Source organism: Pan paniscus, chromosome 7 (genome assembly GCF_029289425.2).
Source record: "Pan paniscus chromosome 7, NHGRI_mPanPan1-v2.0_pri, whole genome shotgun sequence".
In the NCBI taxonomy this organism is placed as follows: Eukaryota; Metazoa; Chordata; class Mammalia; order Primates; family Hominidae; genus Pan; species Pan paniscus.
The window spans coordinates 81,405,502-81,419,720 of record NC_073256.2 but is presented as its reverse complement, the minus strand read 5'-3'; the positions used below and the strand labels follow the sequence as shown (position 1 = coordinate 81,419,720).

Sequence of the window (14,219 nt, the reverse complement as noted above, 5' to 3'; positions counted from 1 at the left end):
TAAATGTATCTCTTGCATGGTCACTATTTTAAGTGAACATTTATTAAAAGTCTCTATACCTAACACACTTAGAATAGTAGAAGGCAAGAGAACAAAGCCACCAGAGGGAGGAAAATGTGTCTATTTCTGAAAATAATCTTTAAGGGTAAGCAGCAGTATCCTTGTGGAAATACAAGATTTTTAAGAGATCAACTGCCTGAGATGAATAAAACGGCCACAAACATTTGTTGGTTACTTTTTTTTTTTGGAGATGGAGTCTTGCTCTGTCGTCCAGGCTGGAGTGCAGTGGTGTGATCTTGGCTCATTACAACCTCCAGTTCCCGGGTTCAGGCAATTCTTCCTGCCTCAGCCTCCTAAGTAGCTGGCATGACAAGAACTTGCCACCACGCCCGGCTAATTTTTGTATTTTTAGTAGAGACGGGGTTTCACCACAGTGGCCGAGCTGGTGGCAAATTCCTGACCTCAGGTGATCCGCCCGCCTCAGCCTCCCAAAGTGCTGAGATTATAAGTGTGAGCCACCCCGTGCCCAGCCATACTCAGTTAGTCTCAAAACTACTATTTCACGGTGCCTTTTTTTTTTTTTTTTTTTTTTTTTGAGACGGAGTCTTGCTCTTTCGCCCAGGCTGGAGTGCAGTAGCATGATCTCGGCTCACTGCAACCTCTGCCTCCCAGGTTCAAGAATCAAGCTGATTCTCCTGCCTCAGCTTCCTGAGTAGCTGGGATTACAGGCACTTGCTATCATGCCTGGCTAATTTTTGTATTTTTAGTAGAGACGGAGTTTCACCACATTGGCCAGGCTGGTCTTGAACTCCTGACCTCAGGTGATCCGCCCGCCTTGGCCTCCCAAAGTGCTAGGATTACAGGTGCAAGCCACCGTGCTGGGCTCCACAATGTCAAAATTTATAAAACATACTATTTGTTGCTGGATTCAGTAATCTTTAAGGGCCAACTGACTATAAAATTATAGCTAAAAATAAAAAATGAACATCATATACAGTATGACATCACATGCTAGCATATTCCAAAGTATCTAGTAGTTATTGAAACACACAGTTAAATTTAACAGTTATTTTACATATTAATCCAGGTATGCATCTTCAGACAGCTCAGATGTTCAAAGATCACTATACCATACTACTACGTCTCCCACTTTAATAGTTCCTTACTGACTGGAACCTTCTCTTGGTTCCTCAAACAATTTCTATCTGGCCTTAGGATCTCTACACATGCTATTCTGTCTGCACACAATGACTCCCTCAACCTCTACTTGTCTCCTCAACCCTGTAGAGCAGGCTCTTGGTAATCCTTAATTGTCATTCCTTTAGAGAGGCCTTCCCTGAGAACTCCTGATCTTCTCCCCCATGCTATACTACTTCATACTATATGGCATTTATTACAAATGATAATTATACCTTTATTAGCATATTGACTTTTTAAATATCTCTCCCACTGAATCATATAACCAATAAGGGCAGACATACATGCTGTTTCATTCACCACTCAATACCAACACCTAGCATAAAATATGAATTTCAGGTTTACTCGCTATATAAACATGTGCCATAACAAATGGCCATTTTACTTCCAGATTTAATCACCATGTGTGAGCTTTAATAGGAATCTCATTCATTACTTTTTTGGTTACTAAACAGTCCTTTTCCACCACCAATTCCAAAAACCACTCCTTGCAGTCCAAGAAAATAGCTTGGGTTAGGTTTACCAGAGAGAAAAATGTGAAATTACCCAATAGAGTTGGTATTCAAACTACTATAACCACACAGCCAAGTTCCCAACCCAGGTTATTCTGAATTGACTGTATGACTGTCCTGTTCTCAGTTTAATCCACTTCAACTTGGATATGGTCTCAGTATAATGATGTCCACTTGCCCTGTGCCCCATACTAGACTCTCAGTCTCAGACTTTCAATAATAATATTTACCCACATTGGACTCCAGATAGCCTGGATATATTCCACATCAGTTAGCCCCTAAATGAGCTACAAAAATAGGGGAAAAAAATGCATTTTCAATTTTCTTACTCAAAACTGCCTCCTGTATACATTTTGAAGACTACATCTTTTATATTTCTGATAAAGAAGCAGTGGAGATACAGAACGATGATAGCATATGTAAAATATTTAAGTAGCAGACAAAATGCTTTTTATTTTTTTGAGACAGAGTTTCACTCTTATTGCCCAGGCTGGAGTGCATTGGCGCGATCTCGGCTCACAGCAACCTCCAACTCCCAGGTTCAAGCCATTCTCCTGCCTCAGCCTCCTGAGTAGCTGGGATTACAGGCGCCTGCCACCATGCCCAGCTAATTTTGTATTTTTAGTAGACATGGGGTTTCTCCATGTTGGCCAGGCTGGTCTCGAACTCCCAACCTCAGGTGATCCACCCACCTCAGCCTCCCAAAGTGCTGGGATTGTAGGTGTTGGCCACCAGACAAAATACTTTAACACCGATGTTGAATTTTAAAAGACTCAGTATGGGCCAGGTGCGGTGGCTCACGCCTGTAATCCCAGCACTTTGGGAGGCTGAGGCGGATGGATCACCTGTGGTTGGGAGTTCGAGACCAACCTGGCCAACACGGAGAAACCCCATCTCTATTAAAAATACAAAATTAGCCAGGCTTGGTGGCACATGCCTGTAATCCCAACTACTCGGGAGGCTGAGGCAGGAGAACTGCTTGAAGCTGGGAGGCAGAGGTTGCAGTGAGCTGAGATTGTGCCATTGCACTCCAGCCTAGGCAACAAGAGCGAAACTCAGTCTCAAAAAAAAAAAAAAGACTCAATATAACTGGAAATACAAATCTATAACTATAAACAAATGGCTTCCGTCTCTCACTACATTCTCAAGTAGGTCATCAATGTTTCTCATACCTTACTCTTCTCCTTATGTTAATCCATTTTTTTCAAATGCAGTTCAAATTAGTTAAATCTAATACTCTTTTTCTGCTCATACCCTTTTAAAAGACTGATAACATCGAGAAAAAGAATTCTCCCAAGTAAATGTACTTGACTCTAGTACTTCAGCCCATTGACTGTCAAGGCAGACTTGGGGGTTGCAATCAGAAAACGTTAGATATCTCCACGTCTCTAGCTATATGAATGCAAACGCTGAAGCACATTTTCCTGGAACTAGGAGGGAGGTAAGATAGTTAACCAGAAAGACATTGATGGAATTGAACAATCAGAAAAAAGTTTATAAAACTTAGTTAACATAATAGCTATTTGAAGGAAACTGGCAAATAAGAGCAGTTCATGTCTAAATGAATTGAATTCTTGGAAAGTACTTGAGAGACTTACTACCACAGATTTCTTCATTTTGATTATTAAAAAGAAAAAAAGGCAGCCGGGTGCAGTGGCTCATGCCTGTAATCCCAGCACTTAGGGAGGCAGAGATGCACAGATCACCTGAGATCACAGGGCAAGACTCTGTCTCCAAAAAAAAAAAAGAAAAAGAAACAGATTTCACCTCCATTTACCAGGAGGAGTGATTTAAGAACATGACATGTTATCAAACGGGTACACATGGGCACTTCTGAATTTCTGAATGATGAGTTAAATACATCTTCCACGTCTCCACATGTTAATCTATTATTTAAAAGTGGCAGAGATATATGTTGAATTTTATATTATTCAATGTTGAACTGAAATGTTCTTACATTACGGTTGTAAAGAATTGCTAAAAAAAAGAACAAAGTTATGTGATAAATGTCTAATACTATAATAACAATAAGAAAACAAGGCCAGGCACAGTGGCTCACACCTGTAATCCCAGCACTTTGGAAGGCCGAGACAGGCAGATCACAAGGTCAAGAGATCAAGACCATCCTGGCCAACATGGTGAAACCCCATCTCTACTAAAAACACAAAAATTAGCTGGGCGTGGTGGTGTGCACCTGTAGTCCCAGCTACTTGGAAGGCTGAGGCAGGAGAAGTGCTTGAACCTAGGAGGCAGAGATTGCAGTGAGCTGAGATCCTGCCACTGCACTCCAGCCTGGCAACAGGCAAGATTCCATCTCAAAAAAAAAAAAAAAGAAAGAAAAAAACAAAAGTAGAAATCAAGGAAAATAGCAATATCTCCAAGCAAAGAGTAGAGTTGCTCCAGATTTGGTGCTAAAAGAGAATACTGTACTAAGACCTTCAAAAGTTCTATGACTAAGACTTTCAAAAGTTCTCCTGATTCACGGTTTGACTATCACCTCACTGCGAAAACCACAATTACCTTTTTGTCTTGACACTGTCATTGCCAAGGCAATGGATCCTATAATTAATGCTGAGCTTGAAACCAATGACAGGGAAAGCAACTTATATGGCATCCACAGAGATCTAAAAATAAAGCAGGGGAACAGAGTGGCTATCCAAAGAGGAACGTATAATTACAGAAGAAAAATAATGGTGGTACATGAAGCATCTGAAATAATATAAAGCCTATGTTTGAGGTCACCTAGGAATTAACAACTGCTTAGCTTATTATATGCTCCTAAATCTTCACATATGCATCCTTAAGAAGGATAAATATCTTAAAAATCTCAATCACGTCACAGAGAAACTAAAATTAGAAAGGCTTTACTGTGGTTTTTAATCCTCTTCTATTGTATTGATAGTGACATCAATTGGTGAAAAGTCTCAAAAACAAAATGCTTTTAAAACCATCTTGCCTATTTATATTTCTAATGTACATATTAATAAAATACTTAAAATATATAAAATACAATACCTGAAACTGAACTCTTGGACACTGAATCAGAGACAAATTAGTACCAATTTTCCTTACGATACTTCGAGACGAACCATATGGCTTCCTAGACCAAAGTACCTGAGGAAGTAGGAAAAACCGAAAGCTTAATTACAAGATGTACAGAACTGTTAAGACAAAGCATTAGACAATTATTTGTATGACATACTAACACATTAATTACAGGATCAGAATGCTCTAAATGTTATGGCAAATAAGCTAATGTTTCTCAATCCAAAAATAAAGAATATATATATAGATAGATAGATATTATTAATTCAATAAAGTTTAATGTAAGGTATTATATAAAAATATAAACTAGCCAGTAATTTTTAAATACTATACTTACAGTAAAAATTTTATTTTCATCAGGTTTTCATACTATTCTGCAACAGAAACACTATTTTATCTCTTCTGCTATATTTTTAGTTTTAGAATTTTGATATACATAGTTTTTATTAAATGTATGTTACTTTTGCTGTTACACACTTTTCAAAACAATCCCAAATTAGTACAAAGTTCAGAATCTGAATGTGTACCATGCAGGGTGCTCCATGTTGTTTGCTGCACAAGAATGCTTGGCCAAGGGTGAGCAAAGGCTGAAATCCAGGCATATTGCTCTTGGGAGGCCTGCTCCCCAAAGGAAAGGTAAGAAATTTCATCTGAGCAGAATTTCTCAGATGAAATCGTAATAAAACAGGACATTATGCTATGCTTAAAAACAAAAACAAACCCTCAAAGCAAAAAAAAAAAAAAAAAACAACAACAAAAAGCACACGTGTTGAATGTTAGGTAAATCATTACAAATTGTACCTTGAAACTTCTCCCCAAGTATATGACCTCTCTTTAAAGGAAAAACTATTCATCTGTTTTGAGTGCTACACTTGAAAGCCTGGACAGAATAAGTAAAGAAAGGTAGTATGCTATTAAAAGCAATTTTAAAAAGAGTAAGAATTATATGACTATTATACTTAATTCATCAAACTTTAACGTTCAATTATGTAAGGCCAGGTGCAGCGGCTCCCGCCTGTAATCCCAGCACTTTGGGACACCAAAATGGGCGGATCACCTGAGGCCAGGAGTTCAAGACCAGCCTGGCCAACATGGCAAAACCCCATCTCTACTAAAAATACAAAAATTAGCCAGGCATGGTGGTGCACACCTGTAATCCCAGCTACTTGGGAGGCTGAGGCATGAGAACTGCTTGAACCCAGGAAGCGGAGGTTGCAGTGAGCCAAGATCGCACCACTGCACTCCAGTCTGGGTGACAAAGCGAGACCTTGTCTCAAAAATAAAACAAAATAAAAACTCAAAAAACAATTATATTCTAAAGACTAGAAAGAACCAAATCAGCTGAGTATGAATTCTGGAGAAATGGATACTACCCCTTTTTTTAAGATCAATCCGTGATCATTCTACTTTAAAGAATGAAATTACCCCAATATAAACAAACAGCATAACCAAACAACTGTTCACTGTAAACAGTGGAGGCTCCAAAACCTAACTCAAACTAGACCCTTAGATAAAAGCATATACAACTTATAAAATGAGCACAGAAACTATCTGATTTCTTAAATTTTAGCAATCAAGTCCAATTCAAGGATAACAGTATGAGTCAGTGTGGGGTTCAGGGCTGGGCACAGTAGCTAACATCTGTAATCTCAGTGCTTTGGGAAGCTGAGATAGGAGGATCATTTGAGGCCAGAAGTTTGAGACCAGCCTGGGGTCTTTTTGTGAGACCGCCATCTCTACAAAAAATTGGAAAATTAGCCAGGGGTGGTGATGCATGCTGTCATCCTAGCTACAGGAGAGTCTAAAGCAGGAAGGTCCCTTGAGCCCAGGAGTTCCAGGCTGCAGTGAGTTAGGATTGCACCACTGCACTCCAGCCTAAGCAACAGAGTGAGACCATGTCCCCCCGCCCCCCACCCCCTGAGAAAAAAACCAACAAAGTGGAAATCATAGAAGGATATATAATACCCCTGGCACCTGCCATAGCTTTCATATAATTTTTATCACATATTTTCCAAAGTTTCACTGAATCTTACCTAGAAGAGTTCCAAAAAGTACTTATAACCTATACTGACTCCAATAACCAACAAAAATGATAGCTCTTGCTTCGGAAATGTAAATAAAAAGGATGGCAAAGATTAGAAAACTGGTAAGTAGAAAGGAAGATAAAAATATTAAAATATGAATAGTATACAAAGAATGTTAAGAAGCAAAGTTACTCTGAAGCTTAGAAGAAAACATCATTCACATCAATAATCATACAGGATTATGACACAAGTAGTCTTAATAACATGTGAGGACTAAGGGAAAGGAAAACATCTGACTAGAGAAAAATGGGAAGCCTCGCAGTTCTACAATGTCAACATCAGACTACCCACCAAAAAAAGAACAAACATGGGCAAATAATTCTAAGACAGTATTTAAGCTAACTTTTTACCTTATTATTATTACTATTATTTATGTATTTTTGAGATGGAGTTTCACTCTTTCGCCCAGGCTGGAGTGAAGTGGAGCAATCTCGGCTCCCTGCAACCTCTGCCCCCTCCAGGTTCAAGTGATTCTCCTGCTTCAACCTCTTGAGTAGCTGAGATTACTGTAGCTGGGATTACAAGTGAATGCCACCACGCCTGGCTAATTTTTTTGTATTTTTAGTAGAGACGGGGTTTCACCATGTTGGCCAGGCTGGTCCCGAACTCTTGACCTCAAGTGATCCACCTGTCTTAGCCTCCCAAACTCCTAGGATTACAGGCGTGCACCACCGCACATGGCCCTACCTTATACATTTTAATAGATCCTGTTCTTTTACAAATAAATCCATAGGGCAAAAGTAAGTATACCATTCAGTCATTTCTCTTCTTGAGTCTTCTATTTAGTCACAAGTCAAAATTCTCCGATGTAGTACAAGTGGAATGCTATTTGTGCATCACAATGTGACAATTAGACAGTCTAAAGTGAATCTTTCTCCCCTCCAGCAAGCAAAGGTCTTGTCTGGAGATGAAGAGGACAAAAAGCTCACAAAGAAAAATTTAGAAAGGATTTGCCAAGGTCAGGAACTATGTTTCTGCCAGCTTTTAGCATTCTTCACTATGCATGTTGCAGGGTGAAATGTCAACTATTATGTTTCCATCTGTTTAATATCAGGAAAATACTAGGTGCCTTCAACAAGAGAAGTGGCCAATGATTCAGCTTTTTTTTTTAAATTTTTTTAGATGGAGTCTCGCTCTGTCACCCAGGCTGGAGTGCAGTGGTGCGATCTCAGCTCACTGAAACTTCCACCTCCTGGGTTAGAGCAATTCTATCTAGCTAGAATTATAGGCAGGTGCCACCATGCCCAGCTAATTTTTGTATTTTTAGTAGAGACGGGGTTTCACGATGTTGGCCAGGCTGGTTTCGAACTCCTGACCTCAGGTGATCTAATCGTCTCGGCCTCCCAAAGTGCTGGGATTACAGGCATGAGCCACAACACCCAGCAGATTCAGCTTTTAATTATAAGGAATAAGTAGATTATTTAGGTATCTTCTACAAAGTTAAAGGAAGGAAAAGAACAGATTGCTTTACGTGATTATTTTTTCAAGCATACACAGTAGACTAACATAATGTGTTCTTCTGTTACTTGTGAATTACATAGTACTTAGCACCAATAAATATCAAATAAGGGTCTGTGTAAACTAATGACTGAAATATTTAGAATGAAGAGCCATAACCTTTATTGGATGGTAGGAAAAAGTGAGGGGAAAGAATAGCTAATTTCCAGGAACTCTAAAACTAGGTCTGACTACTTTTCTATTTTTTTCTATTCAGCCCTCATAGAGGGGGAGAAATTGTAAATGGCTGTGCAGAAACAGTGAACAGATGGTACTGAAAAGTCACCATCTGTGCATTGGGAGGCTGTATGACCCAAGTGCATCTCCTACCGTAACTTGTGGCTGAACTATGTCTTGTCAGTATGCTAGTTTAGAGAAGGAAAGACTTCCTCTAAAGACAAACTGTCATTAATATTTCTTTAGATGAAAGAGAGAAGGCAGGGAGAAGAAAATGGTCATAAAATAATCCAATTTCTTTTTTTTTTTTTTTGAGACAGAGTCTCCCTCTGTTGCCAGGCTGGAGTGCAGTGGCATGATCTCAGCTCGCTGCAACCTCTGCCTCCCGGGTTCAAGCAATTCTCCTGCCTCAGCCTCTCCAGTAGTTGGGACTACAGGCACGTGCCACCACACCCGGCTAATTTTTGTATTTTTAGTAGAGACGGGGTTTCACCATGTTGGCCAGGATGGTCTCGATCTCTTGACCTCATGATCCACCCACCTCAGCCTCCCAAAGTGCTGGGATTACAGGCGTGAGCCACCAAGCCTGGCAAGATAATCCAATTTCATTTAGAAAATAAGACAATCCAATGCCATTAAGAAATAGCTGGCTGGGCGTGGTGGCTCATGCCTGTAATCCCAGCATTTTGGGAGACCGAGGTGGGCGGGTCACGAGCTCAGGAGTTCAAGACCAGCCTGGGTAACATGGTGAAACCCTGTCTCTACTAAAAATACAAAATTAGCCAGGTGTGGTGGTGCACGCCTGTAATCCCAGCTACTCAGGAGGCTAAGGCAGGAGAATAGCTTAAACCTGGGAGGCAGAGGTTGCCGTGAGCTGACATCGTGCCACTGCACTCCTGCCTGGGACAGAGCAAGACTCCGTCTCAAAAAAAAAAAAAAAAGAAACAGCTAAACAGGGCCAGGCGCAGTGGTTCATGCCTGTAATCCCAGCACTTTGGAAGGCCGAGGCGGGTGGATCATCTGAGGTCAGGAGTTCGAGACCAGCCTGGCCAATGTGGCGAAACCCTGTCTCTACTAAAATATAAAAACTTAGCCAGGCATGGTGGCACACGCCTGTAGTCCCAGCTACTCAGGAGGCTTGAGGCAGAATTGCTTGAACCGGGAGGTGGAGGTTGCAGTGAGCAAGATCGCGCCACTGCACTCCAGCCTGGGTGACAGAGCGAGACTCTGTCTCAAAAAAAAAAAAAAAAAAGAGAGAAATAGCTAAACAGAAAAACCATGCTTTATCTATGAAAACTGCTTTTTTAAATAATCTAACAGTGAATCCGTGTGTGTGTGCGCGCGCACATGCATGTCTGTGTCTAGTAATGACAGTCCATAACATTTAGCAACAGTGTTTGAAAGTGATGACAGCAAGGAGGAGGATGACAACAGGAAAGTAGTTTGTTCTTTTTTAACATTGTGAAATGCTATTGTAGAAAGTGTTGACGTGTGAGGCTGGAATCTGAAGCTGTCATCTGTCTCATCCATGATGACTGCACTCAAGCTGTATGTGGTAATTCATTTATTATAGACTAGTTTTACATACATTATTATTTGAGGGCAACTTTTAGCAGGAAAAACTATAAATTTAACTCTAAGAAAAATATGTTTTTCTGGCTGGGTGTGGTGGCTCACACCTGTAATCCCAGCACTTTGGGAGGCTGAAGAGGGTGGATCACTTGAGGTCAGGAGTTCGAGACCAGCCTGGCCAACATGGTGAAACCCTGTCTTTACTAAAAATACAAAAATTAGCCAGGGGTGATGGCGGGCACCTGTAATCCCAGCTACTCAGGAGGCTGAGGCAGGAGAATCACTTGAACCCAGGAGGCAGAGGCTACAGTGAGCCAAGAATGCGCCACTGCACTCCAGCCTGGGACACAACAAGATTTCGTCTCAAAGAACAAACAAAAATAAATAAAATATATTTTTCAAGACAAGCTATGTGATATTAATGCATTAATGCAGAGGTTCATGTATCCCTAAAATTACACACAAAATTGTGTATGTGTTACTTTTCTGGGAAGAGCATCCATACTGTTAATCAGATCTTTAAAAAGTTAGGACCCAACAAAATGTAAATTCTTAATTCTCAGGGAGCTAAGGGAAAACTAAAAGTGTGTGTTGGGAAGGGGGAAGGAGTGAAAATGGGAAGATGAAATTCTGTAACAATTTTTAAATCCTTAACCAAAGATTAACACTTCCCTCAGTTCTCTTCTTCCTTACTCACATTCCTCCTCCAAAGCACCAAAAGAAAACCAGAGTACAATAATACAAATTATTATAGATACTTGCTATAGTAACTTTTCTTCCAATATAAAATACTGAAATTAATCAGAATCACATTAGCTTCACACTATTCTCACTTCTTGCAATTTAAAAAACATTTTTGCTTAGGGACATAAAAAGTTTGGAGATATGTGAGCATGTAGTTTTAAATTCAAACAAATGTTGAGGGAAAATAAAAGACAGTAAAGAGAAAACAGGCCATTATAGCATATAGGCCTGGCTTTAAAATTAGCCTCTACGAATTTACTACCTGTATAAAGCTGGCCAAATTATTCACCCCTCTATGCTTCTGTTTTCTCACCTATAAAATGGAGATATTATCTGCTTCATGAGCCTACGAGCATTAAATGAGTTAAGGTATTTATAATGGTTTTGTTGTTGTTTGTTTGTTTGTTTTTTTGAGACGGAGTCTTGCTGTTGCCCAGGCTGGAGTGCAGTGGCGTGATCTTGGCTCACTGCAAGCTCTGCCTCCCAGGTTCACGCCATTCTCCTGCCTCAGCCTCCTGAATAGCTGGGACTACAGGTGCCCGCCACCTCGCCCAGCTAATTTTTTATATTTATTTTTAGTAGAGACGGGGTTTCACCGTGTTAGCCAGGATGGTCTCGATCTCCTGACCTCGTGATCCACCCGCCTCGGCCTCCCAAAGTGCTGGGATTACAGGCGTAAGCCACCGCGCCCGGCCTTTTTGTTTTGTTTTGTTTTTGAGACAGAGTCTTGCTCTGTCGCCCAGGCTGGAGTGCAGTGGCGTGATCTCGGCTCACTGCAACCTGTGCCTCCCGAGTTCAAACCGGATTCTCCTGCCTCAGCCTCCCGAGTAGCGGGGACTACGGGCATGCGCTACTATGCCCAATTAATTTTTATACTTTTAGTAGAGACAGGGTTTCACTATGTTGGTCAGGCTGGTCTCAAACTGCTAACCTTAGGTGATCCGCCTGCCTAAGCCTCCCAAAGTGCTGGAATTACAGGTGTGAGCCACTGCACCAGGCCATATATAATGCTTTTAATAAACATTAACAGTCATCTTTCCCTTCTAAGGGTAGCAAAGTACACTGAAAAGAGAAAGGATTTTGGAATCAGAATTGGGTTCACATTATAGTTCTACTACTTAGGTAACTTTGTTCAAGGCAGTTAAACACTCTGAACCTCAGGTTTCTCATCTGTAAAGTGCATTGTTCTATTGAATATAGGCAATTTATGTAAAAGCACTGGCCACAGTAAGCACTGGCATAGTAAGCCAAGCAGGGATGGCTATTACAGTAATATTAGTGTGCAGAGTCAAAGACAATGAGCCAATCACCACTGGCTGTTCTAATGGGAAAAATGAAACAAAACAAAATCTAATCTAAAAGCTTGCAATTTCTTCTTTTTATTTTTTATTTTTTGGAAGCAGGGTCTCACTCTTACAGTCTACACTGGAGTGCAGTGGCATGATCTCAGTTGACTGCAATCTCTGCCTCCCAGGGTCAAGTGATCCTCCCACCTCAGCCTACCAAGTAGCTGGGACTACAGGCATACACCACCATGCCCGGCTAATTTTTGTAATTTTTGTAGAGATCGTGTCTCACTGTATTATCCAGGCTGGCTTCAAACTCCTGAACTCCAGTGATCCTCCCACCTTAGCCTCCCAAAGTGCTGGGATTACAGGCATGAACCACCGTGCCAGCCTTTTTTTCTTTAAAAAAAAAAAAAAGATAAAATAAAGGATGAGGGTAGTTTTCACTCTTGGAATGCTTTCAAGCACAGTATCAAATTCATTTAAAAGGACAGACGCAGTGGCTCACGCCTGTAATCCCAGAACTTTGGGAGGCCAACGTGGGTGGATCACCTGAGGTCAGGCGTTCAAGACCAGCCTGGCCAACATGGTGAAACCCCATCCCTACTAAAGATACAAAATTAGCCGGGAATGCATTTCACTTTCCTGCAATTCAGAGATATTGTTCTTTTTACAAATTTAAGGTTTGTGGCAACCTTGTGTCAAGCCAAGTCTACTGACGCCATTTCTCCAACAGCATGTGCTCACTTCATGTCTGTATCATGTTTTGATGATTCACACAATATTTCAAACTTATGCATTACTATTTTTTTTTTTTGAGACGGGGTCTTGCTCTGTTGCCCAGGCTGGAGTGCAGTGGCACAATCTCGGCTCACTGCAAACTCCGCCTCCTGGGTTCAAGCGATTCTCCTGCCTCAGCCTCCTGAGTAGCTGGGACTACAGGCAGGTACCCACCATCATGCCTGGTTGATTTTTGTATTTTTAGTAGAGATGGGGTTTCACCATATTGGCCAGGCTGGTCTTGAACTCCTGACCTTGTGATCCACCCGCCTCGGCCTCCCAAAGTGCTGGGATTACAGGCATGAGCCACGATGCCTGGCCTATTTTTTTTTTTTTTAATTATACTTTAAGTTCTGGGATACATGTGCAGAACGTGCAGGTTTGTTAAATAGGTATACACGTGCCATGGTGGTTTGCTGCACCCATCAACCCGTCATCCAGGTTTTAAGCCCCACATGCATCAGGACAACGCATGCATTGTCCTAATGCTCCCCCTTCCCTTGCCCCCCACCCCTCTACAGGCCAGGCCCTGACTTATGCATTCTTATTATATCTATTATGGTGATCTATGATCAGTGATCTTTGACGTTATTTGTTACTACTTTAATTGTTTTGGGGTGCCATGAACCAAGCACATGTAAGATGGCAAACTTAATCGATAAATGTTATGTGTTTTTTGACTGTTCCACCCACCAGCTATTCCACAATCTCAGACCTCCCTATTCTGAGTCAAAACAACACTGGAATTAGGCCAGTTTAACGCTACAATGATCTCCAAGTGTTCAAGTGAAAAGAAGCACTGCATGTCTCTCACTTTAAATCAAAAGTTAGAAAGTATTAAGCTTAGTGAAGAAGGCATGTTCAAAGTCCAGACAGGCTGAAAACTAGGTCTCTGGCCCAAATAGTTAGCCGAGTTGTGAATGCAAAGGAAAAGTTCTTGAAGGAAATTTAAAGTGCTACTACAGTGAACACATGAATGATAAGAAAGCAAGAAGGCCTTATTTCTGACATAGAGAAAATAAATATCAAACCAGCCACAACATTCCCTTAAGCCAAAGCCTAATCCAGAGCAAGGTTCTAATTCTCTTCAATTCTGTGAAGGCTGAGAGAAGCAAGGAAGCTACAAAAGAAAAGTTGAAGCTAGCAGAAGTTGGTTAATGAGGCATAAGGAAAAAAGCCATCTCTATAACATAAAAGTGCAAGATGAAGAAGCATCAAGTGCTAACATGGTGAAACCCCATCTCTACTAAAAATATTAAAAAATTAGCCTGGTGTGATGGCACACACCTGTAATCTCAGCTACTTGGGAGGCTGAGGCAGGAGAA

At 40.9% G+C, this 14,219-nt stretch overlaps 1 protein-coding gene across 12 annotated transcripts in view; it reads right to left on the bottom strand.

The window, feature by feature from the left end:
• The window catches only part of MTFR1 (mitochondrial fission regulator 1), a 128,113-nt gene that overhangs the window by 84,821 nt on the left and 29,073 nt on the right, over positions 1–14,219 (bottom strand). For all 12 annotated transcript variants that reach the window (XR_010112945.1, XR_008626408.2, XR_008626411.2 and 9 more), the window contains exon 3: positions 4,725–4,823. Coding sequence is in view for 8 of the 12 variants with exons in the window: in XM_003831375.6 (XP_003831423.3) it covers positions 4,725–4,823 (99 nt within the window). In the remaining 4 variants the exon portion in view is untranslated. The remainder of the gene's footprint in view (positions 1–4,724; positions 4,824–14,219) is intronic.